Source organism: Poecilia reticulata, linkage group LG19, assembly GCF_000633615.1.
Source record: "Poecilia reticulata strain Guanapo linkage group LG19, Guppy_female_1.0+MT, whole genome shotgun sequence".
Lineage (NCBI taxonomy): Eukaryota > Metazoa > Chordata > Actinopteri > Cyprinodontiformes > Poeciliidae > Poecilia > Poecilia reticulata.
Window position 1 is genome coordinate 28018688 of NC_024349.1, and position 27128 is coordinate 28045815.

The following is a 27128-nucleotide window of genomic DNA, read 5'->3' on the forward strand; positions in this document are numbered from 1 at the left end:
ATAAGAATTTTGATTTATTGTTGTCTCAGTAAATTCCAATTAATTATATTTAACCCCCCAAAAACTATCCAGCTTATCATGATTGCCATTTCTACTAAATTCTCCACTGTGTGTTCAATGATAATATAACTAAATATAAATTTGAAAAAATGACCAATTCCAGTTACTGTGTGCAGTTCAGTGATACAAATCACAGTTTTTTATGTGTCAGGTGTCCTAAACAGACAGATTACAAATGGGAGTGTTTTTCAAGAGCAGTATTTGTGTTTGTGATGCTGTGATTTCTGAGCCATGCAGTCACAGCCTAAAAACATGTAAAACAAATTACCTAAAAAACAAGTAAGAAATGTTCTTCAGATTAGTACCACAACATATTGTGATACAATGTTAAGTCCATGTCACCACCCGTAGTTAAGACTTGAAAGCATTAAGTTTGAACATAGCAGTTAAACTCACCTTGCAGTTCATCAGCATACTCGCACACTTTGTCCAGGTGGACAGCAGGATCGATGCGTACTGAGCGGATTCTGGTCGGCAGGCGCAAACTGCGACCTGGTAGCCCGACCACCATCATCTGCAGCATGGTGTCCAGAAAGGTCACCCAGTTTCCTGTCCACTGCAGCTTTCCATTGTCTCCTGAAAGCAAAGAGATCAAACATGATATGGTGAGGTACGCGGTGGAAAATTTGATTCTCTACCATCTTATTAACATTTGCAGAATGAACTTGTCTAATCGAGCCACAAATGTTTCTCTAATCTTCTGTCCACGGGTAAAAAACTGTGGAGCCAAACCCTTGTGCCCAGCATCCAATATCCAGAACGTCTTATATGTCCAGGATGTCTTATATGTGTTCTTGCTCCAGCAAACCTAATTCAAATGAGTCCATTATTTCCTCATAAATCCCACTAGGATTCTGAAGAAATCTGCTCATGACCAATTCATTTAAATAAAGTTTAGCAAAGGGTTGGGAAGCACCAATAAAAGACAAGAAAGCTGGGCACAAAGACTGAACAGTCCAAACTGGATATAGTTTGGTACCAGTGCAGGTTTATTGTATGGATGGATCTGCCACCATTGATATGGCCCGCCATCTCGCCTGCAACTGTGGTCTTGTCATGGATTGGTTGAGATGTCCTTATTAGAGGAGGAATCCATAAACCAATCAAGAAATGCAGTTTGTTGCCAAACAAATCACTTGTGTGCACTATCTGGCTTTGGTTGGCTCGTACCATGAGGTTGCTCTAAAACACGGGGAAGAACCAGGATGGGCTTAAGACAACTCTGACCCATCTGCTAGATCTTTATGGCAAATTTGAATTTATTTCCACCACTATGCTTTTATTCTTAAATTATGTCAGTGTATCACAAAAAAAAACTATTTATAAATCCTAAAGAATGCTGGCATGCTTTTTTACCTTCACTGCTGGACTCCAAGATGCCTTGGAAAGCCTTTCCATAGTCGTAGCCACGCAGTCGCAGTTCTTTATAGACGTCATGTGACTTAAGTTTCATGTTGGAATCATTCTTTTTGTCGCCTTTCTGATTTATTTGAACATGGAATGATTGAAGGTCTGCATCCTCAAGGATGTTTACTTTACCTGAAATGAAATGACACGTAAACCGCAGAAGTAAAAGATTTTCATTGTGTGTATTTGCTGTAAATATGAAACACAGCAAAGATGCAAAAAGTTCTCACCGCTGACAACCAGGTTTCCATTCTCAGAAACCTCAAACGTATTGGTGGCTGGCATGAGGTGCACCTCCAGCTGAACAGAGCCTGCAATGAAAAGAGTTTTGAAGATGGTAGATTTGTCAAAATAGCCGACATTTTGACATAAGTGATACAAAAAAATATCTACTGTATTTTCCGCACTATAAGGCGCACCTTCAATGAATGGCCTATTTTAAAACTTTTTTCATATATAAGGCGCATGGAATAGATGCTACAGTTACCACCCGTCCCAATTTGTTCCGTTCTATACAAATGTGGATGTATAATAAAAAAGAAGAGGTCCCCGAGTACTTTGTATAGTAGGCTTCCCCAGTCAATGTTTCACTCACGGTGTTAGTGTTGCGAAATTGTGCCCAACTGCTTTGTGTGTAACACAGACCAACCAACACGCTGCCGCCGCAGTCTCTGTCTCTCTTCCCCCCCGGCTTTAAATGTATAGGGGCTGGTCCCTTGGTAACCGTAGTCGAAGCACCCCGGATGAATGTCTAAAGCCACTTTGTTCACATAAAGAATATCAACAAAACAGTCCGACTCCGGTCAGCGAGGAGAGCCTTCCGCGACTGGGCCGGGCGTGGGTGGACGATGGTCACCCTTCTCCGTTCGCGCACAGCATGTTGGTGGAGAACGTGGTGCTAAATGACCTGMAGACGACCTGATTATTAGGTTGGTAGGTAGATAGGTCAGTCAAACTTTATTAACAAACCAGTTTTTTGACAACTATCCCAGCATGCACCGCGCATGCTGGGACCGTAGTTGCTAGACCTGTTGAGGCTCAATATTGGTCTGTTTATAAGGCGCACCGGATTATAAGGCGCACTGTTGGCTTTTGAGGAAATTGAAGGTTTTTAGGTGCGCCTTATAGTGCGGAAAATACGGTATTTTTTTCAGTTTTAATTTGAATTTGGTCCACAAACACTAAGGCCCTCCCGTTTTACAGCACCTGCAGCTAGAAGTTTGAAAGTTTGTGGTGATCTCATTGTTTGAAAACATAAAATTAAAAGCATGGTTTACAAAATTGGTGAAGCTTCTTAAAGATGACTTTTTTGAGGCAACCCAAAGGTAAAAAAAAGCTGATTTCTGCAACAGTAAACACTTGAAGCTAATGCTATGTACTTAGCAGCATCAATGTGGGAATGAATTGATGAAAGGTCAGCTTATAAAACTACTTAAACTTAAGAGTTTTGTCTTTTTTTGTCTTTGTCTTGTCTTTTTTTTTTTTAACTCAAAGTGAAGTCAGCAAAACTGAAAATAGTCTGGACTCTGTATTCTACAAACCCTGTTGACTCCAAGTCTTCACCAGAGAAAGTAGGATCCTGAATTATCAGAACACACAGAAAGGGAATGTGGCTGTTGCTGGATACATGTGAATGAACCAGATCCTTGTTTCCACTAAAACACCTGTTGTTCAATATATTCAACTAAATTACATACTTCCATCAAGGATTAACACTTGCAGTGTTGTCTTGTCTATAGAGGAAGGGGACACTTTAAAGTTATGCTTACTCAGTTTAAAAGCTAAGTATAATACTATTACGTAAGCTATGTTTACTTAGTAGTAATATCCACAACTTATAGGCCTTATGCTAATTAAGACAATAAAACACTCTTTTGATTGTGTCTTATACTCTTACTGACTACAGTCTGACTAGAGTCTCCTGATGTTTATTAGGTTGTTATATGGCTTAATAAATGATTCATCACTACTGAAAATGGTGCAGAACTGAAAAGAGGAAATTACATTGAATTGGACCTTGTAGTACTGTCACAACCCTGAGACACAGTGAACAGCTTAACATGGATAAGTGGGTCATTAATCCATGACTGGACTCCATGCTGAGCCCTGCTGGTCTCTCACCAGTCTTTGGCAGGATGGTAGCCCTGTGGATCTTCACATCCTCAAAGCTGATTGGAGTGGATTCCATTACAATCCCACGACTCCTGACCAAAGTGCGCCAGGCCAGCACAAGGTAACCCGTTGCTGGGTAGAGAAAGCGTCCATCGATGCAGTGTTCAATGAGATAGTTGTCTGATGACTCAGAGTTTATCTCTGTTTCAATAAGAGAGACAATGGTGAAAAAAAGAGTCATAAGAAATCTGAATGAGCACACAAGCAATGAAGTCAAAAACTGTATTTTTACCGATATTATAGACGGCAGCAGATTTAGATCCTCCTGAGCTGTGGGAAAAATGTTCTACTTTGGGGATATCCCAAACCTGGGAATGGTCCCACTGCACTAAAGGAGAGATCATTGGAGTGCCAACTGGAACGGGACAGCTTACCACCGGGTACAGGCTGTTAGCATCCAAGTTGATCCTAAACAAGTGCAATTAAAAGAGCTCAGACCAAAACAATCCAAGGTATGAGAGCAAAAATTAGGAGGCAGAAAATAAGCTCAAATCCAGAAGTCATACTAACAGTAAAAAAACACAACATGTTTGAGGCATTCACTCACCCATTCATGTAGATTTTGCCAATGTTTGAGAGGAAGAACTCAATGTTGTTAGCATGGCCTCTCTTCATTAAAGGAAGGATGGAACATGTTTGCTTCAGGCTGCGCTTAAGGATGGCCTAGGAGGAAAACATTGGTTTAGTTATTATTTATACCTGTACTAATCCAAGATCAATCAATTTAGAAAGTAACGTATGCCATGTATACTGGTGTATTGAAGTATTTTTCCTGTTTTGTATTGAGCATGTATAGTGGGTTCAGTTATGTGGAAATCCTGGTGTTCTGCTACTTTATACCATTGTCTCTTACTGTATATGTTTTTACATATAAAAATATCAATATACTGAAATGAATGCTCTATGACTACTCCCAGTTTCTGTCTTTGTCATTTCCAAAACACTCCACGGCTGCTGGTTTTTTGCAGAGGTCAATTAGAGTATGCTCCAGTGCTAAATGTGTGGGAAGGTGTGAATTTTCCCATTTTCTGTGCCTCTGAAACAAAAGCCTTAGATAACAGTGTTTGTAGCCATTAGCTTGACCATTGTTGAGGGAGAAAAATTGTCATTCAGGAAAAGAAATGTCTGGATACCGGTGCAAAGAATATATTTACTTTTTAAGTGTGAGTTTAAGGGGACAGAAATATGTGAAAATCAGGTGTGATGCAGTGTTTTAGATAAATTCAGCCAGCTGGGTAAGAGCTGACAGGACGGGGCATTCAGCAGATAACGGGTTCTGGTCAGTTTATCTGTTGCCACTCTGACACACAGGCATGCACACACAGAGTATGGTTTTCTTGGTGCATACTGTTCAGAAGGGTGTCTGGATAATCTTATTTGATTATGAAGTATGAGTAATAGATTATCTATTTGGGACACAGATCAAGGATGTCATATTATGGATTGTATAAGATACATTAGAGGACAGGAAGATGTATGTTTTTGATGAGGGAATAACATTATAAGACATTTAAAGCTCAAAAAGTCAATTTTAAATAATACTGCCCCTTTAAGAATATTTAGGAATTAATATTTAAGAATTTAGGATTTAAGAATATTAGGTTCAACACCTAATTTAAAGACATAACTACTCTTCTTTTAAAAGGTCTCAGAACACATATGGATTTGATTAAAACTTTTTAAAAAAGCAATGCATTTATAGTAAAGCTCTGCAGGAAGCAGTGACCTCTTTTAAAAATTATTTATTATTTTACACTTTATTTACCATCAGTTAGGAACCATTAACTGGCCACAAATATTCAGGACCCCATCAAGTAAAAAGCATCAGCAATCTAATCCCCTTTTAAACGTCAATCTACTACAGACAAACAGAGCATGAAGCTGTGATAATTGAATACCGTATTTCACATTAGATGTTAGTACCTGCAGCAGAGCATGAGGTGCGATCTCCACCACCACAGCGTTGTCAGGCACCAGACTGAGGGCCTCCTGAAACAGCACAGGGCTCAGCAGGTTGTTGACGTGGTACTCAGCTGAGCTGAGCGCAGCCAGAGGAGAGTCCCACTCAGACTGAGGAATGCTGGTGCTGATCCACCGAGGGGAGCGCTGCCGTGGCTCCTTGATCACCTTTAGCATCACAAACAACAGTAGATACTGGTGTGAAACACACAGACTGAGAACCAGTTAATGAATAAACCTGATACTGGTGAGAATCATTTAAAGTACAGTATCTTATCGAGATATAATCAGAAAACATATACTAGCATATTAGTGCCATTTTAACTTATCCTACTGTAAGAATGAATTATTACATTCTCATACATCTACCAATGTAAACCAGCAAAACTGGATTTATTTTGCATTCAAAAATTTCTTATTGAATAAGAAATGATATAGAAGTCAGGTAACAATTAGGAAAAATCATCATGAGCTGGAATTAAAAAGGAAACATTTTATTTATAAAATAAATGTATTTCCACACATTTACTGAATGTAACTTAAATAACAAGTAACAGACACAGAGAGATGGGAAACAAAAGCTAAAACTACGTCTATTGACAAGGATCACTCAGGATTTGGACACAATAATAGACAAATATTCAGCAATTCAACTCAATTCAACTGATTAAACCCCAGGAGCTCTGAGGTTTTTCAAAGTTTCCAAAGACTTTGTGTGAAAAGGAGTCCTATTCCTTCTCTAGTTTCCAGCTCTCACTCTGAAACAGAGAAGACCAGAGTTCAGAAAGAAAACCGGGTCCAGTTACATCTCACTGGACACATTCAGTCTCACTGTGACCAACAACACAGGTCCGATTGTCCTTTGATCAAGGTCACCCGTTGGCCAGAGCCAACGGGTGACCTTGGCTCCACCTTCGTCTTTTGAGATGGAGGAATATTGGTACAGGTCCTTTGAGTCGGCTTTGGGGACGACGCCACACACCATTGGACCGTCCCAGAACCACTGGGTTCTGCTGCAGAAATCAACCAGATAAAGAGAAAGTCTACAAGGATGGAAGAAGTCTCTGGCAGAAACAATACGCAGCCAGGACCGGTCCAAACTACCCTGGCAGTCCATTTCACATCAGGGACACCAGAGCAGTCAGCAGATGGAATCAGACCAGATGTGTGTGAAGTAACGCTCAGATAACTTTATCAACAAGGAGACCTGATTTTCTCACCGGACCAGGAAAACAGTAACGTCTCAAACATGCATTCAAAGATGAAAGTTAGCATTGTGATTATAATCTGATTTAAGGTTTAAAATGATTCAATTCAGATTCACATCATTACAGGATGCATCATATTCAGTTAAAACTATAATTAGTGCTTCAATTGGTCATTGTGATTCAACTGTCCAGCTCTGTTCAAAGGAGCAGAGCAACAATCTGTGCCTTAAAGGACAACTAAACCGAAAATCAACTTGTTTTGCAGGCAAACTGTCTAAATTAGTCTCTATGTTGTTGTGCAAATGTTGACAGTTTCATATAAACTTTTTTAGTTCTGCAATATTTTGCTGAAAATCATCACAGTGCTGCCAACCATGGGTTGAATGGTGGTGACCGCAGTTGAATTTTCTTATTGATTACATTTGTAATCAATATAACATCCGATAGATTCTCAATGGCGTTATAAAACACATATGCTACTCGTACTACAGTCAAGTCAGTAGAAGAAAAAAAAAGATTTTTCTATTGCAGAGAAGAGAACCCTGGAGGCTGAACAACATGACCTAAAGATAGCTACAACATCTCATCTCATAGGTGCCTTAAAATAACAGGAAATGTGTTGTGCAGTTGCTCCAAAACAACTTAAATGTTGCATTCTGCTGACTTCCAGCGAGGCTGCGTACCTTCTTCAGAGCAGCCAGCAGGTTAGGAGCGATGGAGGCCATGTAGTGGGAGTGGAAAGCCACGCCGGCACTGCGAACCTCCTTTGCAAACACTCCTTCTTCTTTTAGTTGTGACACAAATGCACGGACTTCTTCCTGCAGACAGACACACACACCATTAGTTAAGAAAGACATCCACAGGCTGCTAGATTAGCATCTTCTTTATGTAGCTGTTATACATATTGATGTGGAAGAAATTCAGTGATCAAACAGCAGGAAGCAGCATGATTTCAGTGGCACAGGGTTGGTTTATGATTCTGAACTGAAATCATTGTCATTGCCCTTTTTATTATGTTAAATTCATTAATAAAAATATTAATGAAAATTAACAGGAACAAGGTGCTTCTCCATTGGTTTCATGCCTTTCCTTCTTCTTACAATACTGTTACACTCTTCAACTTGAAAAGCTCTTCATAAATAAAGTTTGACTGATACATGTCTCAGTCTTAATCTGTGAGCTGAGAACCAGTTTTTGTAAACTTGCACAACGCTGGTTTCAGCCTGTCTGAACTTTCTCCCATAAGCGCTTGCAAAATGGTCCTGGAACTGCAGTTGCGGCCAGAGGTCAGACCTTCAGTCTGAGCGCAGGAACATCTCAGAGGTTTGTTTGCTACCTCTGAGAACCGGTGGAGGACTGGAAATGAACCAGTCCTCCACTGGTTCGGAGGTGAACAAACTCGGCACACTGACATTGGAATATGTTGTTCATTATAGCGCACAAAAGCAGTCAAATATAAACATACAGAAGAAAATCAGCATTAGAATCGTGTGGGGAAAAAAGAAAGCCTAACCTGAGGGCCTGAGATGGTAACAGAATCCTCGGCATTGTGGCAGGCAGGAACGACTCCCTTAGGACACTGAGCGATGCACTCCTCCCAGGTCAGCCCTGGGAAGAACGGGAGCTTTACTCAACTGTTAAATGTTGCTAACCAAATCTGACCACCATGACAACATATACTGAGATCTTATTTTTCTCCCATATGGAAAACAAAATCTATATTTAATAGTGCAGACTGAAATAATGTTATTTACAGTCTTAATTAAAACCTCAAACAGAATCCATAATTTTGAAACATCAAAGAGATTCAACCCAAAAATTTTAATCTTGGGCAAGTTGGGTCACATCACTGCCATGTTCTGAAAAATAATCAAACATTAGATATGTTTAATGTTTCCAGTGTAGTTCAGTAACTGGGTAGCATCCAGAGGGAGTTAGGTAAGGTTCTGTTATGTAAATCGTCTCTCGGACAAACGGCTCTCCATCGTGTGAAACTGCCTCCTGCAGAACTAAAACTGAACTCTGAACGGCTGCAGCTGAGCTTGAAGCTGACCGGCTTATTAAGAAGGATCCAGTTGTCTGATGTTCCCGGTTGTGCTGGAAGTCCTTATTGTTCTGTTTTGATGAGTGTAATGTTTTTTATTTAGTTTTGAATTTTAATTTTAAGCCAATAATCATATTTGTTTCATGGAACCAGAAGCTCAGCAGAGGTCAAATATTGCAAATTAAAACTGAATATTAACATCCAAGTGTATGGGATTCGTTAACACTCGACACTATAGACATGCATCCCATCCATCCATTGATCCATCCAATGATCCATTCAATGATCAATCCGTTGATCCATCCATTCCATCCATCTACTGTCTTCCACTTATCCGGGGTTGGGTGGTGAAGCCACAGTTTCTTTAAAAGCTCCTGGTCTTTCTGAAACTATTCCTACAGGAAGTCGTCACAACATAGCTTCTCTATTAAATGTATGTACATTAAAAGCAGAGTGAAATCAGAGTTCAGTTCCTTGTTTGTATTAACAAACTTGGCAAATAAAGCTGGTTCTAATACTGTCATGCTCTTTAAAATGAATAAGAATCTTTTTGTAGTTAGTTTTAACCTCAGTAAGCTTTCAAATGTATCCAGATTGTTTGTTTCTACCAGGTTTAAATCTCAGTAATTTGTGCTTCCGCCATCATTGTATGGGTTGTTGTGGAACTCAATCTCTCTCAGTGGAAACATAGACAATAGACAGAGCTTATAGCTAGGTTCCTTACCAACTGCAGCCATGCCTCCTGGAGGTAGGTCGGCCACTTTGATGCAGTGGCCTCTCCAGTAGGCGGCCAGAATGGCCTCGCTGTGGCTGAAGGAACCATCAGCGTATCCGCAGGCCAATTCTCCCACAGAGTGTCCTATGATGCCATCAGGCTGAAGACCCATCTTCCTGAGCAGATCGATGAGGGCTATCTGTAAACACCATGCAAAAACACAACACATTTTAGAGCTGCTGCTCGCAGTTCACACACTGAAGGAGGAGAAAGGCTGTACCTGACCTGTATGGCAGCAAGACCAACGAAGGCGTTAACAGTGTCCTCAAAAGTGGCATCATCAGCTTCACTGAGCAGCCGAGACACGACCAGGCCAGTGTCCTTCAGGGCAACGTCAGAACGCAGAATGGACTCTCTGAAGTCCGCCAGCTGCAGGAGACTGCGACCCATACGTGCCCACTGGGTTCCCATACCTGTGGACAGATACTAGTCTGAATTCAACAACTACAATAAGCAAAAACACCCTGTGTGTATCAGGGGAGTTCAAATAAACTACAAGTCTTTTCTATTTTTTTCTTGTGCTGAATCACACTGAGCTTTCTGCACCATCATGGACTAATCAGTTAATTATGAGCAGTGTTGTATTGATAGAGGCAAAACCACAATATTTTCTTGGGGGGGGCGGGGGGTGGGGGGGGGGTAAGGTTGGGACCACTGTTTACTCAGAGGGGGGCAACAACTGATTGGCACCACAGCCATTTTAGAGCACAACATCTGAATTCTCCAAATAATTTTCTAAAGAGAAAATATTTTTTGAAGTGAATAAATATACATCGATTTTCATAAACACTGAGTTCCTTTAAATCAAGGCTAAAAGCCCAATTGTTTAGAGTTTGACCCATATTTACTGGAACATTAACAATCTGATAGATTTAATGTGATGATTTTAATGATAGAACTCGACAAAGTGTAATGTCTGTTGCTGGTTTCACAACTGGTGGCTATATGATATATTACGATGTTTTTATGTTTCATGATGTAATGCATGTTGATCTCCCTTGTGCTGAAAACTGTTATACACATAAACTTGGTTAATTGATATACTGTGTAAGTATATATCACTGCTGCCACCAACTGATTTGGAGGGGAACTGATTCAGGTTTTTGTGTGATGCAAACAACTGAGCCATTACAAATCATTTCCCAACATTTTACTCCAATGTTTCAGTGTAAAGTATGTGGTATCCTGTACAATTCAAGAGGAAAACACATTTAAAAAAATACGGAACCAATGTTTTGATTCTGTTTCAGGATTCAATCTTTGGAAGCAGTCTGTCATCATCTCTTATTTTGACTTGGTAATATTTTCTCACTCTGCCTTTAAAAGTTCTTTGGGAGAGTTTTGAGTTTTCTTTAGAAGAAAAGACTTTTGTTTTACAGAACTTCTTCTTAGTTTAAATATGGAGATTACAGAAAATTGTAGACTCTTGTAGGACACAACCTGATGGAAAATCTCCAGTGTTGCTCTCAGCAGCCTGGCAGCTCCCCCGACTGGTTTCAGTCTTGTCTTTTCAGTAAGTTTGGAAAAATATTCAGTTTTTATAATGGCACTAACTCCATTTGTTTGACTGATTGTGACTGCCTTCACTGGGGAGGATGTATCACTTTGGCTTCAGCGAAAGTATGCAAATGGACAAATATCAGAAGGATTCTACAAGAACTATATTTCAGGTTGATCACTGCAACTGATCACAAGTGTAAACTCAAGAAGAATGATTCTTAAAAATGAATCAAAAGCTTCCGCTGTTGAGGAAGCTTTTCCAATAAGGTTGTTACCTTATTGGAAAAAGTGTTCTGTTTTTGATGTGAACGTTCTGTAATTTGCTGCAAGTCTTGCTCAAGATCCTCTTTAATATCAATGAGATTATCCTGGTGAAATAAAGCTTAATAAAATAATAATAAAAGTAGAGGTGTAAAGGTCTCACCTGTGTACATCACAAAAACCTGGAATTTTACCAAGGGTGTGTCTACTTTTTAGAGTCACTGTATCTTCAACGTTCCTTGAGAACTAACCAATCACAGCTGGCTTCCTTCCAGACTCCACATCATTACATAATTCAGTAGATTTTTCTACTGGAGCAGCACCTTTCCACAACATGTGCATGCACAGTCGTTTTACAAAGGCTACCTTACTAAACGGGTTTGTGCGCACACACACACACACACACACACCCATGCATACACACACACAAACACAAACAGTCACATTGTTGTATGCTGGACAGTTTGTGTTGAGTTTGTTTATCAATGGTTAATGACTGCTTTGCAGTAATAAGTTAAGTTAGACTAGCGTCCAACTTAACTTATTAAGTTTTCGGTTGAACTGCTGGAACTCAAAGTGTACATTAAGGCAAAGGTTTGATGGTTTTGCCTTTGTTTTCACTAGATGTACACATCCTTTGCATTTCTGTATTTTTTACAGATGAAGTTCTGAACTCTGCGCAAGCAGGAACAGTTTTTGCACAGGATGGTTACTGATTATGATGGGGTACATTAGTTCTCGAACACAGCGACACTGGTTTTAGCTAGTGCAGGAATGTTGGGTTAACATGTTAATACTTGTCTGATTGCATAACTAAATGAACGTAGATGATGACTCACCAGAACAGATGTACCACAGTGGTCTGGCTGAAGCTTGCGACAGCTGAACCTCCTTTATGTCGTTCTGAGACCCGAGAACAACGTAGCCCCTGTAGGGCATGCTAGCAGCCGGGATTTCTGACACTCTGCTTAGCAAAGACAAGAAGTTTTCATCGCTGCTGTGTTCCTTCCCCTTCTGGATGACCGCGTTCACTGCAGCCTCGGTACGGCCGCACACCGGAAGCATTCTGGGAACCGTCCGTGGCGTAGGTGAGTTTGTTGGTTTGCTAGCTGGGCGAAGAATGACGTGAACATTGGAGCCACCGAATCCGAAAGAGTTGATCCCTACAATGCCCCCACGAACGGGAATGGGCCGGTCGACGACTTGGACCCGACCGTCAGTAAGGGCAGGAATGTCAGGATTAGGGTGAGTAAAGTGCAGGTTGGGAGCCCAAACGCCTCGCTCCAGAGACAGAACCACCTGAGGAAAAGATGAAAACATCTGTGACTGCAGAGAAGACGACAACACTTCAGAGTTCCTAGACCAGGCTTCTTATCAGCACAAACACAGGAAGTCAAACAAAAAGATTTGAGAAACCTTTGTTTGGTGTCTCTGACACTGATCAGAGGCTTCCCATATCAGTCTCAAGGCTGACAGTAAGAGGTTTTCTGATTCGCTCACCTTTGCCAGGGCAGCCAGACCTGAAGCAGGTTCTGGATGGCCCATGTTGGATTTGGTGGAGCCAATCAGCAGGGGTTCTCGCTTTGCCTGACAGAAAACACTGACGATCCCATTCACCTCCTGTGGGTCTCCGACCTGCAAGCAGACAACAGAGATGCAGCAGAGACAAGATAATCCTTGTGAAATTTTCTAGACAGATGAGAAAGAAACAGTGTGTGGTGATGCAACATCTAAACAGATTAGGAAGATGAATGGTGTGTTTATGACACCACAAGCTGTGTATTGACCTTTGTTCCAGTGCCGTGGGCTTCGATGTACTCCACTTGTTCAGGGGAAACATTGGCCTCGTTATAGAGAGAACGAACCAAAGTTTGCTGCATGTCACCCGAAGGAAACGTTACACCTGAGGCAACAAGAGGCCAATTAGAAAACCAAAAAGGAAATCTGGCAAATAAGTGGACTCAACATAAATGAATACTCTAAGGAACTTTTAATTCCTTTAGCTAATTAACACTACAATACAGCACACAAACTGGCACAGAACATAAAACTAGTGGTTTGTGCCATAGTGTGTGTATGGCTGTTTGTCCTGTGTGTCTCTATGCTGTGCTGTAATAGACTGGTGGCTCTAAGATTTGAGAAACCTCTGTGCTTTGAGTGACTAGATGAATTCAGTCCACTTACTAAAAGCATTTAAATCATGAAGCTCTAATAAATTGCCTTTATTCCTACATCAATGCATTTTATCCAGTATATAATATTACAGAGAGGCCAAATCTTCTAAATTTACAGACTTTTGGTGGGTCTACTGACCTTGTTCTTTGTATCCATCTGTATTGTTGCCAGCATTGATTACAGTTGCATAGACTCTGTTTGTTGCAGATCGCTTGGTCAGCAGAACTGCTACTGCTGCTTCAGAACGACAGTATCCATTTCCTAATTTATGAAAAAAATTATGAAAAGACAATGAGTGCAGTCATACACTATTCACTTGAATTTGTAAGAATGACTCATCTTAATTATGACTAACATTTTAAAAATATTTTTTGGGCCACATTCGTCTACCTGATGCATCAAAAGACTTGCAGGTCCCCTCAGGACTCAGCATCCCCAGTTTCATGAACTGGACTGAAGTATTTGGCTTAAGCAGCAAGTTGACTCCTCCCACCAGGGCAGCATCGATGTGGCCCTGCCGAATCGCATGAAAGGCATTTTCCAGAGCCACCAGGCTGGAGGAACAGGCTGTATCTATGGTAACGCTTGGACCTGGAGGCAATGACATAAAAGTGAATCAACAAAAAAGGGGATGCAAAACCTGAATAGAATAGGGTTGAAAAGACGTAACTTGCCACCATCAGTGTGTGAATGAATGAATGGCTGAATGTAGTGTGAAGCACTATTGGGTTATCTGGACCTGATAAAGTGATATACAAGTACAGGCCATTTGCCATTTACCATAGACATATCCTTTACTGTCCCTCAGAGGGGAAATTCAGGTGTAGTCACAGCAAAGTAACAGGACATCAAGTCTTGTATATTCACACAAAGATAAAATAATAAGAATATTTTAAAAACTAAATGAAGAAATTAAGAATAATGTACTACAGAGCCATGGCTGTACAGCGGCGAAGTTGGTAGAACTGTTCTGGGTTCAATTCCCGGCCCCGGTCTTTCTGCATGGAGTTTGCATGTTGTCCCTGTGCATGCGTGGGTTTTCTCCCGGTACTCCGGTTTCCTCCCACAGTCCAAAAACATGACTGTCAGGTTAATTGGCCTCTCCAAATTGCCCCTAGGTGTGAGTGTGTGTGTGCATGGTTGTTTCTCCAATGTGTCTCTGTGTTGCCCTGCGACAGACTGGCGCCCTGTCCAGGGTGTACCCCGCCTCTCGCCCGGAACGTTAGCTGGAGATAGACACCAGCACCCCTCCCAACCTCACTAAGGGACAAGGGTGCATAGAAAATGGATGGATGGATGGGGCTGGATTTAGGGGCTTTTCTTCAGAGCCCCTAAAGGAACATTGAAGAAAAAAGATGCTATCTCATGCACACAAGTTGGTATGTGGTGGCACCACATGCGGACCAGAAAGTTTACCTTTTCATTTTTTCTTTCAATTTCCCATTAGGGTCTCCATAACATACAGTACGGTAAGGGGAAAATTACAACATAAAATACTGTGCAGTTATTAAACATAGCATAGTCTGATCCAAAGGAATGCGAAACTGAATAGGATCATTTCTAAAACAGTACCAGGAAGAAGAAAGGTTGCGTAAAAACTGCATTATTTTCGTGTATCTGTCTCTTTTGAAATGTACATGAGTAAAACACACACATAGAAGTTAAAGGCGAGCCACTGCATCAAGGCTGTGGTTGTGTTAGTCAGCATTCAAGTGTTGTAATGTTATTCTGTTGTGTTAAAATCAAAAAGATCCAGCAAATATTTATCTAAAATAAAGCAGTACATCATGGTGTTCTGAACTCTTCTTGACTGGAAGAGTCAACAGACATAGAAGTCTACAATGATCAGAACTGCAGTTGGACTGTGTAGTGAGGTATTCAGATTTTATCATGGCTGATGAACTTCATAAACTGGATCAGATGCGTCTTCAGGATTTTGCCGTTTGGCCACACAATATTTTCACAGACGGCTTTCTGTCATTGTAATTCTGTAATTTTTATTAAGTTGCTGCATTTCCTGGAAAACATACACACTGTATATATGATTTGAATATCCATCCAGATGAGGCCCGTTTGTCCGATTAAAATTACTTTTTGTAAATATACTTTAAGCAGCCAGGTCTTAGACGTACTTTTCACTAACTGCCTATTTCTGTAGTAAACATTTTTTTTATTGGTCTGATGGAATATTCCAATCTTAAATGTTGTGTTTTCATGAACTCTGAGCAGAAAATTGTAATTAACAGAATCAAAAACGTGAACACATCAGACAGTGTGGAATTAATCTATATAATGTGTTCCACTCAGTGATGGAGTTATTGAAATAAACATAGTAAGCCTTCAGTAATATTCTCATTTATCGAATGCGACTGTATGCATAGTGTTGGCCACACATACCTTTGAAGTCGAAGAAGTAGGAGAGTCTGTTGGCCAACATGGCGCGCTGGCAGCCGGTCATGCTGTAGCCCAGCAGCTCCTCTGGGTCTCTGCTGAAGGCCTCACCGGCTTCAGCGCCGCTCACACCAACATAAACCCCCGTCCTGCTGCCGCGCATGCTGCTCGGATTCAAACCTGTTGGCAACAGGTTTTTTAACAATGACAACTCAGTTAGGCTTTACAATTTGGATGCTGTTAGTAGTTCACAGTGTTTACCCACCTCCATCCATAATAGCCTCGTAGGCGACCTCCAACATGAGACGGAGCTGGGGGTCCATTGTGTTGGCCTGCTTGGGGTGAACTCCAAAGAAAGCTGCATCAAAATGACTAATGTCCTTCAGTTTGCCATTCCTTCTGGGTAGGCCATACAAACCTTCGGAAAAGCAGAAAGACTACAGTTCAGTTGAGTCCGAACTGCGTTTGATGACAATGCTGAAACAATTTTACATCAAAGTAAGCAATTTACTAGAACATATTTTAAATGTGGCAAGCATCAAAAACATGTTTTCAATGAAATACTAATGAAAATATTTAGACAATGTACACTGTGTTCTTTATACTATTTGAAGATGTGGTTACCTGTAGAGGGAAATGGTCCAGTAAAGAACCGACTTTCATAATAAACATCTGATCTAGTTCACATGAACCTGGTGGAGATGCTGATCCTCCAGCAATTTTAAAATACTTATAATGCATCAATGAAAATACAACTGAAGAAGCACTTGAAGCATGAAATCCACCTGCAGCTGATTTCTTTTCAAATCTTTTCATCTGTGTATATTTAGATTTAACACATAATTGAATTGAATTACTAATAAAAACAATATATATGTGAAATGTGAGAAAAACAAGTTAAATGTTTTGACTGGACAAGGTGCCGTCCAGCTGTAATTTATTACACCATAATTCAAACCCAGTGATTCCACATTGCATGTCTAACCTGGGGTCCACCGCCGGTCATCCTCTGTCACCATGTCCACACCATTGATGAGGTTTTCCCAAAACTCCTCCAGGTTGTCAGACTCTGGCAAGCGACCTGATATTCCTGCTATGATGATCTCATCCATCCTGGATTACGTTAAACACAGAAAAGAACACAGCAGCATGTTTAGTAGAAGAAAGTGACAGTAAACTCATTTAAAAAACAAAACTTTTCATTCTGGACAAGATGTTTGCCTCTTGGTGTTAATCTGGGAGCTTATTCCATGTGCTCTACTTTTAGAACCTCTAGAAACCATTAATCCAATAATCTGAGAGGGAAGGGAAGAGTTGGTTCTGTTGAGTCAACATGTCTACTCATCAGTTATCTCCATGCAGTAGAATCACTTGCTAGCCCCATTCATATAGTCTAAAGTATTCCCTCAATACTTTAGACTATATGAAGACTTTAGACTATTCTTTTGACAGGTTTGTCTTATTCCCCAAGACAAGCCTGGGGAATAAGAAGTTTAAAGCAGTATGTCTATTATCATAAAATAAAATAAATGTTCTAAAATTAAAAACAAATTACGATAATAACAGAGCGTCAGTCAGAATGAATAATTATCAAGCAGTCAAACAGTAATAATGGTTATAGAGTCCAACAGCTACAGGGACTGAGTATCTGTTGAACTCTCTTAGAACGGCTTGAACATGTAGAAATCAAGCAAACAGCACTAAGCTGGTTTAAATCCTGTGTCCCACAGATTCCAGTTTGTTCATGTGAACAACAAATCATCTGCATATACTCCAGGGTTCTATGTGGAGTAGCACAGGGCTTTGTTCTTAGACTAGTTGTTTTTGCTATATGAGCCTTTTTGCTTTAGACCCCAGTAGGTCCTGACAGAGTAAACCTGACAAGATTTATGGGCAGGTTTTACATTTTTAGGTTAATGGACCTAGACCTAAAGTATTGATGAACAGCCATGTAAATTTCCTCCCTGGTCTGAAGATTTGGAACAGGACACATCAGTACAGTGTTGTAAAAAAGTGCTGGCATCAAACAAAGCTAACATTTTGATAAGCACACCCTGAAGAAATATAAAAAGCTGTAATTGATGTAATCATGAATGTTGCTCTCTTTTAGAAAATCCTGCAGGAGAATGTCCAACCATGAGTACAGAACCTAAAGCTCAATCTCACTGTGGTTCTGCAGGGGCAAAAAAATGTCCCAAAGCGCAGTGGCAAGGGATCCAAAAATAACAAGGAGCACAAAAAACAAAAATGAACTTTTGGAGTGGCCTAGTCCACAACTTTGACTAGGTCAGACTTTGATTCAGTATTCGAATCCAGTGTGGCTTAATGAAAACATTTCTGTAAAGAAGAGCAGACCAAGATTCCTCAGAGATAATGCTAAAGACTCTGTAGTTAACCGAAACTGTTGATGTCAGTTGTTGCTGCTAAGGGTGACACAACTGGTTATTAGGTTTATGGGGAAATTACTTTTACCCAGAGGGACAGGTTGGTTTGGACAGCTTGTTTTTCTAAATAAATGAACCCCTTGTTTGCTGTTTGTATCTGATCAAGTTCTCTTTGTCTGATTTTAAACTTTTTTTGATGATCAGAAACATTTAATTGGGACTAAGCAACAAAAACAGAAGAAATCTGTAACACCAGTAGTGTCAGAGCAGAATGACAAACATTCACAAATCCATTTTAGCCATTACACTGTAACACTTTAATGAATAGAAAGAGAGATGGGCTCTAAGACAATTTAACAGCTTCGGTGCCATATCCAACAAACCCAGACCACACACCAACAGCACTCACACTGAAAGGAAACAGCAGCTATCCGCTGCCCATAAAGCTCAGTTCCTGAACACAGTCTGAACTGAGGCGGTGCTGCTTCGCTCCAGAGCATGCCATAACAGGAGAAGACGAGTCAGCAGCTTGATGAAAACAACGACACAATATCGATCAATGCTGAACTCAGTGACTGCTCTTCAGGCAACGACAGGTTCTTCGAAAAAAAAAAATTAAATATGATGAAGTTCAATAATTTACTCAGTAATTTAAGAAAGCAAAAACACTCCACATAGAATGAAATATACCAAGTTTTTATTTCTTTTCATTTTGATAATTATGGCTTACAGAAAATAAAAAACCCAAAACTCAGAATCTCAGACAATTTTCTTTTTTTTTTTTTTTAGAGCTACCTGTATATCAGCCTCCTCTACTATCTGATAAGGAGAAACTGCTGAATAATAACAGGAAGCCAGCTTACTCAAATTCCTGATTTGCTTCCCCACAATCCCCACAGTCATCACACAGTGAAGCTACTGATCAGGAATATCACGTCTGCCATGCGCTAAATGCTGCTCAACACTGTGAGTGAATTATGCTTCATTTACAGAACTGTCTTATTAGTATGGCATCCAATAAAATGTTTTATTTGGTCATTTATGAAATGTCACTGAACTGAATGCAACATCAGTTCATTTCACACAAATATCACCAATTCCCAACAACAATCAACTTCAGGAATCATACAAAGCAAACAGGTTCGATGTTAAAATGGATTCACTTCAGTCCAATTTATTCCAAGACAATCCAGTAAAACATATGGATATTGTCGTTCAAAAGCAAAACTTTGATGCAATTCTGAGTCCTGGGAAAGTCCAAGGAAGAGACCTCTAAGATCGCTTCTAAGTTTAAAATGCCGACATCTTCTCTGATTGTTGACGATGAGCACTGATGTCGTGGCTGAAATATGAATATAACTCATGTGTTTACATCTATCGTCACTAGGATTTTTTATGATGTATTGTGTGAGCAGACTTACTTGTCAACTTAATTGTATTTTTTTTATTTAATGGAAACACTACAAATGTGAAATGTTTGTTTTTTTTCGAAATCAGCAGAATATTAAAATATGCTTTATGATGTATGATATTAGTAAATATCAGTTATTGGCCATAACAAGAGCATTAAAATTGGCTATAGATATCGGCCCAAGTTTTCATATTGGTGCATCCCTTATAACTGAAATCAACAGAAGCAGCTCTCAGCATTTCCTAGCCCCACTTTGTTTCTCAAGGAGCAGCTAAATAAGTGATGGCTCTGTCCCCAACGTCCCCCTGGGAGAGAGAGCCCCCCCCTTCTGACACCATACTCCACACACACACGCGCACACACACGCGCACACACGCACACACACACACACACACACACACACACACACACACACACACACACACACACACACACACTGCCATGATGAACAGTATTCTGTTCATCATGACTGGTATAACAAAAATATTTAGAGCAAAAAATATAAAGCTGTTTAATAGAAAAAAGCTTTCTTGAATCAGTTGTGTTTAAAGTATGTAGTGTAATTTGGATCCATTTCTTTATTGTGAATTAGCACTATATGAATAAACTGAACTAACAGGCCTCATTAGATAAATTATCACCATTTGCAGAGCAAAAGCAATAAAAACATTAACTTATTTTTAATTAATAAAAAGGTCCAACAATCATAGACAAATATTTCTTTGACCCAATAATTAAAGTGCTAGGCTTAGTGCCTAGAAAGCCAGTGTGCCATCCATGTTTAAGATGATACAGGGAATCTTTAATAGTGCAGTCACTTCTTCCAGGAACCTGATCAGCCAGACCTGATCCTGAAACAACAGACCGGTTGGTCAAGCGACTGGAACGTTTAGATGGAGGTATTTAGAACTGGAGTCACTGAGTGATGCCCAACACATTCTCTCTTGTGGTTAGTTATAAGAAAAACAAGCACCAATCGATCGTCAAACTTTTCAAATTCTAAGCTAAATTTTATGTTTATCAATTCTAATTACTTGCATTCCAAGCTTTTTTAAAAAGTGACGCAGCAACATGAGAGAATTAGAGCCTATGCCCTTTGGAAAAGCAGAGAGCTCACCTGTCTCAGACTCTTCTTCGGGTCCCAGTGCTGAATTCGTTCGGAAGGCAGTTCAGCTAGGTCTCGTCGGTAACCGGCTCCTCTCCTCAATGTTCAGCCCCCGTGCTTCTTTCCCTTTTTTTCTCTCTCTCTCTGATGAATATAAATGTGCTGTATTATGCCTGGCCACGCCACATGGGCTGACAGCCGCTTGACGGTACAGTCCAATGAGAGAAGAGGCAGAGCTTCTGGATCCAGCCAGTGATGGGAGTAATTCGTTGGCCTCCTACGTATCAGGAAAAAAGATGTTAGCAGGGGGGTTACTCCAGGTCAGACTCCTCTTACTTGCCCCGAGTCACTTTGCTCCAACTGCCCGAAAATATTACGACACTATAAGCAACGTTTTGGCTTAACGAAAACAAACAAACCGACTTTCTACTTTTTGAATAATTGTTCAAATAATTATCCTAGATTTGGTCAAGTGATTCAAGAAAAACTGATTTTAAACCATCAAGACTTCACATAAAAAAGCACTGGTTTAACGCCAAGCAATTTATTATCTCTCATTTACGATCTTAAAATTAAATGATGCATAAGTACAAACGACTCCACGAGACCGGTATTTTTCACACGTTGATGTCAACAATGAACTATTCTACATGACGTCTGACTTGACCAATCACGCAGCGGAGGTGTGAGGGTTTATCCAATCACCATAGAGAGGTGTGTGACTTTCGGAGATAAGGTGATTACAAGGCAGGGCCAAATGTTGACGTCACCTGCAGCTCTCGCGTGATCTATTTGGGTTACTGGAGTTCATCATTTCGGCCAGGCTTCACCAAGAACCCACTTAACCCGGCTACTGTGGTAATACAGAGATAACAAAGGCAAACTCTATCTTGCTAAATAGATAGTAAAACAAACAGATAGCGACACAGGTCATGTTATTTCAGGAACAGGTTGTATGCTACGTTTAAAATCAGCGTAAGTTCATGGAAATTAAATTAAAATTATACCAACATAGTCTTGTTCTGATTTTCTTTTTACTACTCTGAGAAAATATTATTGCTTTTTGAAAGAGGTTCATAAGAAAGAGACTGTTGACTTCCAGCTATCCTGTAAAGCCACAATGCAGTTTCAGTATAAGGACTCATCAGAATGCAGTAGGGCTTTTCTTCCCATAAAAGAGTTTAAAGGATGTAAAAACTCCAGTGCCAATTACCCTCTCCACAGGACAGCCACTGGTGTACTTGACAGCATGTACAATATTTCCTTGAAGGGTTTAGCTTTAAAGGTATTAAAACAGATTGTCATCCCCACATCTAATGTCTAACTTAACTAATGGGAAGAGGGTAGTTTATGTTAAGTCAACTTTTTTTTAACTTTTGTATTGTGTTACAATGTTATTCCCTCATCATAAACATATCTGGAACGTTGCTTTGATTCTTTCGCACATGTTTGTGAATTCCATGAATCTCTCATGGCAACCATTCAGGGGTGCCTAAATAATTACTTATACAAAGCGTTTCCTGTTTTCACAAAGCTCCTCCTTGGAGCTGCAGTCTCAAGCAGAGTTTCCATCTCACAGAAGAGACACGTCCCCTTCTCAGCTCCTCCAGACTAGCAGCAGCAGCAGTTAGTAAATACCTGGCTAACTGCTGCTGAGGTCATCAAACAAACTACTTCTCAGTTCAACGCTCCGAAGAATTGTAGTTAATGGTATAATGAGATGCATTATTTGGATGATGTTCTGAAGGGATTTATTTAGTAGAGCAGAAGCTTTTTAAAGAAACAGAGGCCTATTTCAAAAAGTCAAATTGCAAGATCAGTATTTTTATTACAACTGAAAGTATCATAGCATTGTGCTATAAAATGGGACTATGTCCAGAAAATACCTATTACTGCCCCTTTAATTATTTCATTTTCATTGTTCAATCTTAAATTATCCTAATTAACTTTTTTTTCTGGCATTAGTGGCCTTTATTTGCTGTAGATCCAACAGAGTATGGGTACAGAGAGAAAGAGAGAAGATATGCAGAAATTGTCTCAGTCAGGAACCCTGGTCCAAATAAAGGGCTGCTGCAGTACTGCTGCACCACAAACCGACCCCCCAATATGAGCTAATTTGAACTAAATATTGCAGTCTAGTCATCTATCAGCAGAGTAACGAACAAAGGACTGAACACCCTTGAGGGGGGTTTGAGGCTAGTTTGATGGAGCATAAATTCTTCCTGCTGAGATGTATTATTGGTTGTGTTTCTGCCAACCAACTCTATTCAGTTATAGAGGGATGTTTAAAAACTGAGCTGTGAGCTTCATTGTAAGCTGCAGGATGCTTGTTGGAGATACACAGTCCCAGTTGTTATCTGTGAACTGAGTGACATCATAGTTTATTTGACAAGAATTTTGCATATTAGTAGCATTGATGAAAATTCACCAATTAATCAAAAGGCTATTTTCAAAATCAAGATAAAAATACAAGAAATTAAACACATGGAACATGATGTTCTTAGTTTTGATGTGACAGAGCCTCCTTTAGCAGCTGGGTTACCGTGACCATGGAAACTGAGCTAGAGGATGGTGAAAATAGTGAAGTAGTTTATTCCCCCAAACATGACTTAGTCTCCAAGAAATATATAGTTGAAGCTAGAAGTTTACATACTGAAAAAAAGACACAAAGACCTTTTTTGTCACTGATGTTAAGTCTGACCAAACTTTGCTTGTTTTAGATAAGTTAGAATATTGTATCAGTTATATTTGTACTTGCTAAATTCCACAATACTAAGACAAAGAATATGTCAGTAGTTTATTTATTAATGTCTTGAAAATCTGAAGTTTGCATATGGAATCATCATTGCAAGGAATTTGCAGACGCTTGAATTTGACATCTTCATCTGCTCAAACAATTATTTACAAGTATAGATATGATGGTAATGTTCAACCATCATACCTCAGGAAGGAGATGAGTTCTGTGTCCTCGAGAGTAACATGTTTTGGTCCAAATTTTTCAAATTGACATCAGAACAAAAACAAGACCTTATGAGGATTTTGGCTAAAGCCAACAAGACAGCCTCATTGTCCATAATAAAAGTCCTCTTGTAATGACATGGGCTGAAAGGCCACTAAGGACAAAAACATTACTTCTAAAAGAAACATAAAATGCCTGATTGTACTTTGCAAATGCACATGTAGACAAAGACCTTCATTTTTGAAGACGTCATCAGGGCTTTTGTCTTTAAGACATATTGCAGTCTAAGTAACTCATTGTAGATTTAGTGAGGTCCCTGTTTGTTGAAGGAAGATATTCTGTATTGTCTCTTCATATTATCCAATGTACACCAAACACTTGTCAATATCAAGAGAAGCTATTTACCACTGACAAAGAGGATGTGACAAAGAAACTGAGTGCGGGCTCAACTGAGACATTTTTTTAAAACAAATTTAAAGGTGAAAGGGTCATAAACAAGCCTTCCAATACAATCGGCTCTGGACAGGAGTAACGTCTGACAATGTTTAAAATTGTTATTGTACAGATCACAACTTAACGAGGAGGCTTTTCTGTTGAACACCTTTAAATTGCTGCAGTATCTGCTCACCCTGTTTCATCATATTGTGATATCTCTGTCTGTTTACCAAGTATTACATGGAGCAACAGTCCAGAGTCAGTTGGTTCAAGCCCACCTGTGAAGTGAGTATGAGAGTGCATGACTGTCTCATGCTGACCCTGTATCAGACTGATGATCTGCCTGTGGTAAAACCACCTCTTTCCTAATGACTGATAGTCCCTTTGCCACTACTGGTCAGGAGACATAAATCAACACTCAGTTGATCAATCTTTCTCCTGCATTTAATTACCATTGTAGAAGATTAAGATAATATGATCTTAACATAACTTCTACATGGAGAACATGTCTAATTGTCAGTATTGATCAGCTTCCCAATTCTTCTTCCCTCTGTCCTCTTTTCCTCAAGTTCAAGTTTATTTGTATAGCACATTTCATCAACAAGGCAGTTCAATGTGCAGTTCATAAAAACACAAAAATACAAAGTCATAGAATGCACAGTCCTCCTCCTTACTACCTTGCAAATCTTCACATTTGCTTTCTTTCTTACACTTTAAAATACTATTTAATAGGTTTGCTTCACGAGTCATGTTTTGTATTGTGCTTACAGGAGGCACAATACAGACACCTTTGTGATGCATATATATATATAAGATAATTTGGTAGTAACATTTTAGTTTTTGGTCCTCTTTTTCATGTAACTATTTTATTATTATCTGTTCCTTCATATTAATGGACTAATTTAAGTCAGACTCCCCCCATCCCTACACTAGAACACTGGATGTGTTCCTGAGAAGCTGTAGAGAAATAACTAGTCTAAACCTCTAACATGTGGCTTGGAGCTGGACTTCCATGTTTCAGGTCAGTGTTTGTATATTTCCCCCCGGTTTATGATTCCCTTTGTTTCTAGTTTGTTTCCCTCTGCTGCTCATCATTCTCCTCTCCTGGCCGTTCCACATTCCCCTGATTAACTCACCTGCATTCAAAGCCATTCTCTACTCAACCTATTATATAAGCTCCCCGATTTTCATTGTTCGTTACTGGTTCCTCCTGTTATTCTGCCAGTGTGCCATGCCCTGTTCTCCTTGTCCAGATATTTTGTTTAAACTATGAAACCTTTACTTTACTCCTCTTGAGTTCCTTTTTGAATTTTGGTTGTGATTTTATCTTATGCCACGCAAAGCAAATTTTAGCTATGAAATAACTCTTTGAAGAATTAATTATCTTACAAGAACATTTAATTTCCCATTGGGATTAATAAAGTATTTTTGAATTGAATTGAAACTGAGAAGTTCACGTCAACAGGTTTTAGGATTTATCTGTTCTTTGTTTGTGTTTGTCATGACCCTGGTGTGTGAGTATGTTTTAGTTGGATACTTTCATTCATATCAGCCAATCAAGCTTATTAGTATAACACATTTCAGCAGCAAGACAGTAAGTTCTTCACTGGTCTTTCTTGAGGTCATTGAAGTCTCACATGGTCAGATTTACCATGTATGACCCAGGAGCTTCTTCCCCCGGGTTATGCAGGCTGAAAATATGAATGAAACCATATGCCACACACTCCAGCATCACCCCAAATTTATACCCAGAGTCGTGAATGTTCTTCTTCCCAATATTTGTTTACATTTCTGTTATAGATGTATTTTGTAATCAATGTATTTTGTAGTTTAATTTTACATGTTAATGTTACATTTGGATTAATTTTATTTTCAAGTTTGAACAACAAAAAACATTGTCACTCAGAGAAACGAAATAAATGATTCACATTTGCATAATTCTAAAGGTAAGAACCCTTACGACCATCATATATTTCGACTCTAGGAGGCGTTGTTTTTTTTCTGCACACCTTGGCTGGCTAAGGAATGTGTAAATCATAAGATTATTTTTGGTCTGGACAACTGTTTATGACTTCTCCTTATTTTGCCACTGTACTGTAATGTTTCTTTTTGTGATGTCTTTTGTAATCAGTATAACTTTAAATAATAATATTTAAAGTAAGCTGCATTAACATGCATGCCATCAGTGTTTTTGCATAGCTAGTGTAATAAGTTGGAGTCACAGCTGATGGTCAGGATACTTATCATTCTCACAGCAAACGCATACAGTCCCTTAGTATATTATATTTATAATATTTATATTTATGTTTAATTCTAAATGACGGTTTGTTAGACAGCAATGGGTAAATTGTTCAAAAAGTTGCTTTCTCTTCACTCTGTGGTAGCCTGCCTGATAAATTTCTCAGGATACGCCAAAGAAGATCTGTCACATGGGACGTTCCTGTCAAGATGTTTGAAGGAAACAGCCTCATACAGTCAGAATATATAATTATCGTAGAATGCGGTGCCTGTCTTGAAATATGCAAAAGTTTGATTTTGTGTCTTTAATATATGTAAAATAAATAAATAAATAAATAAATAAATATAAGTTTTTCTTTTTCTTGTCGTTCGTCAACAAATCGAAAAACGGCTCAAATTTAAAATTAAATTTTTTTTATTTTAATAAATACTTTATTCTTTTTCTTTTCTTTTTTTTTACTTATTATTATTTATCTCTGAATCCGATGAGAAAATCAAATTACCAAAACTTACACAGTCACTTGAAGCTATGTTTCTATTAGTGACGTGCGGTGAGGTTCATTGCTGGTGAGGCACTGACTTATGACTTAGACACCATGCATGTTATTGGACCTACGGAAATTTCGCGCATGCATACAACGCTG

The 27128-nt window shown here is 39.4% G+C and overlaps 1 protein-coding gene across 1 annotated transcript in view; it reads right to left on the minus strand.

Annotated features, from left to right (window-relative positions):
* The window catches only part of fasn (fatty acid synthase), a 38333-nt gene extending 17172 nt beyond the window's left edge, over window positions 1–21161 (minus strand). Inside the window, exons 1-20 of the mRNA XM_008438171.2 lie at window positions 20865–21161; window positions 16938–17065; window positions 16218–16370; window positions 15959–16132; window positions 13952–14152; window positions 13700–13822; window positions 13174–13289; window positions 12887–13021; window positions 12226–12685; window positions 9851–10038; window positions 9575–9764; window positions 8320–8414; window positions 7490–7624; window positions 5563–5766; window positions 4187–4302; window positions 3872–4047; window positions 3589–3780; window positions 1698–1778; window positions 1417–1599; window positions 457–636 (exon numbers count right to left, since the gene is read on the minus strand). Of these exons, the coding sequence (XP_008436393.1) occupies window positions 457–636; window positions 1417–1599; window positions 1698–1778; window positions 3589–3780; window positions 3872–4047; window positions 4187–4302; window positions 5563–5766; window positions 7490–7624; window positions 8320–8414; window positions 9575–9764; window positions 9851–10038; window positions 12226–12685; window positions 12887–13021; window positions 13174–13289; window positions 13700–13822; window positions 13952–14152; window positions 15959–16132; window positions 16218–16370; window positions 16938–17064 (3229 nt within the window). The 5' untranslated portion in view covers window position 17065; window positions 20865–21161. The remainder of the gene's footprint in view (window positions 1–456; window positions 637–1416; window positions 1600–1697; window positions 1779–3588; window positions 3781–3871; window positions 4048–4186; window positions 4303–5562; window positions 5767–7489; window positions 7625–8319; window positions 8415–9574; window positions 9765–9850; window positions 10039–12225; window positions 12686–12886; window positions 13022–13173; window positions 13290–13699; window positions 13823–13951; window positions 14153–15958; window positions 16133–16217; window positions 16371–16937; window positions 17066–20864) is intronic.
* Window positions 21162–27128: the final 5967 nt, after the last annotated feature.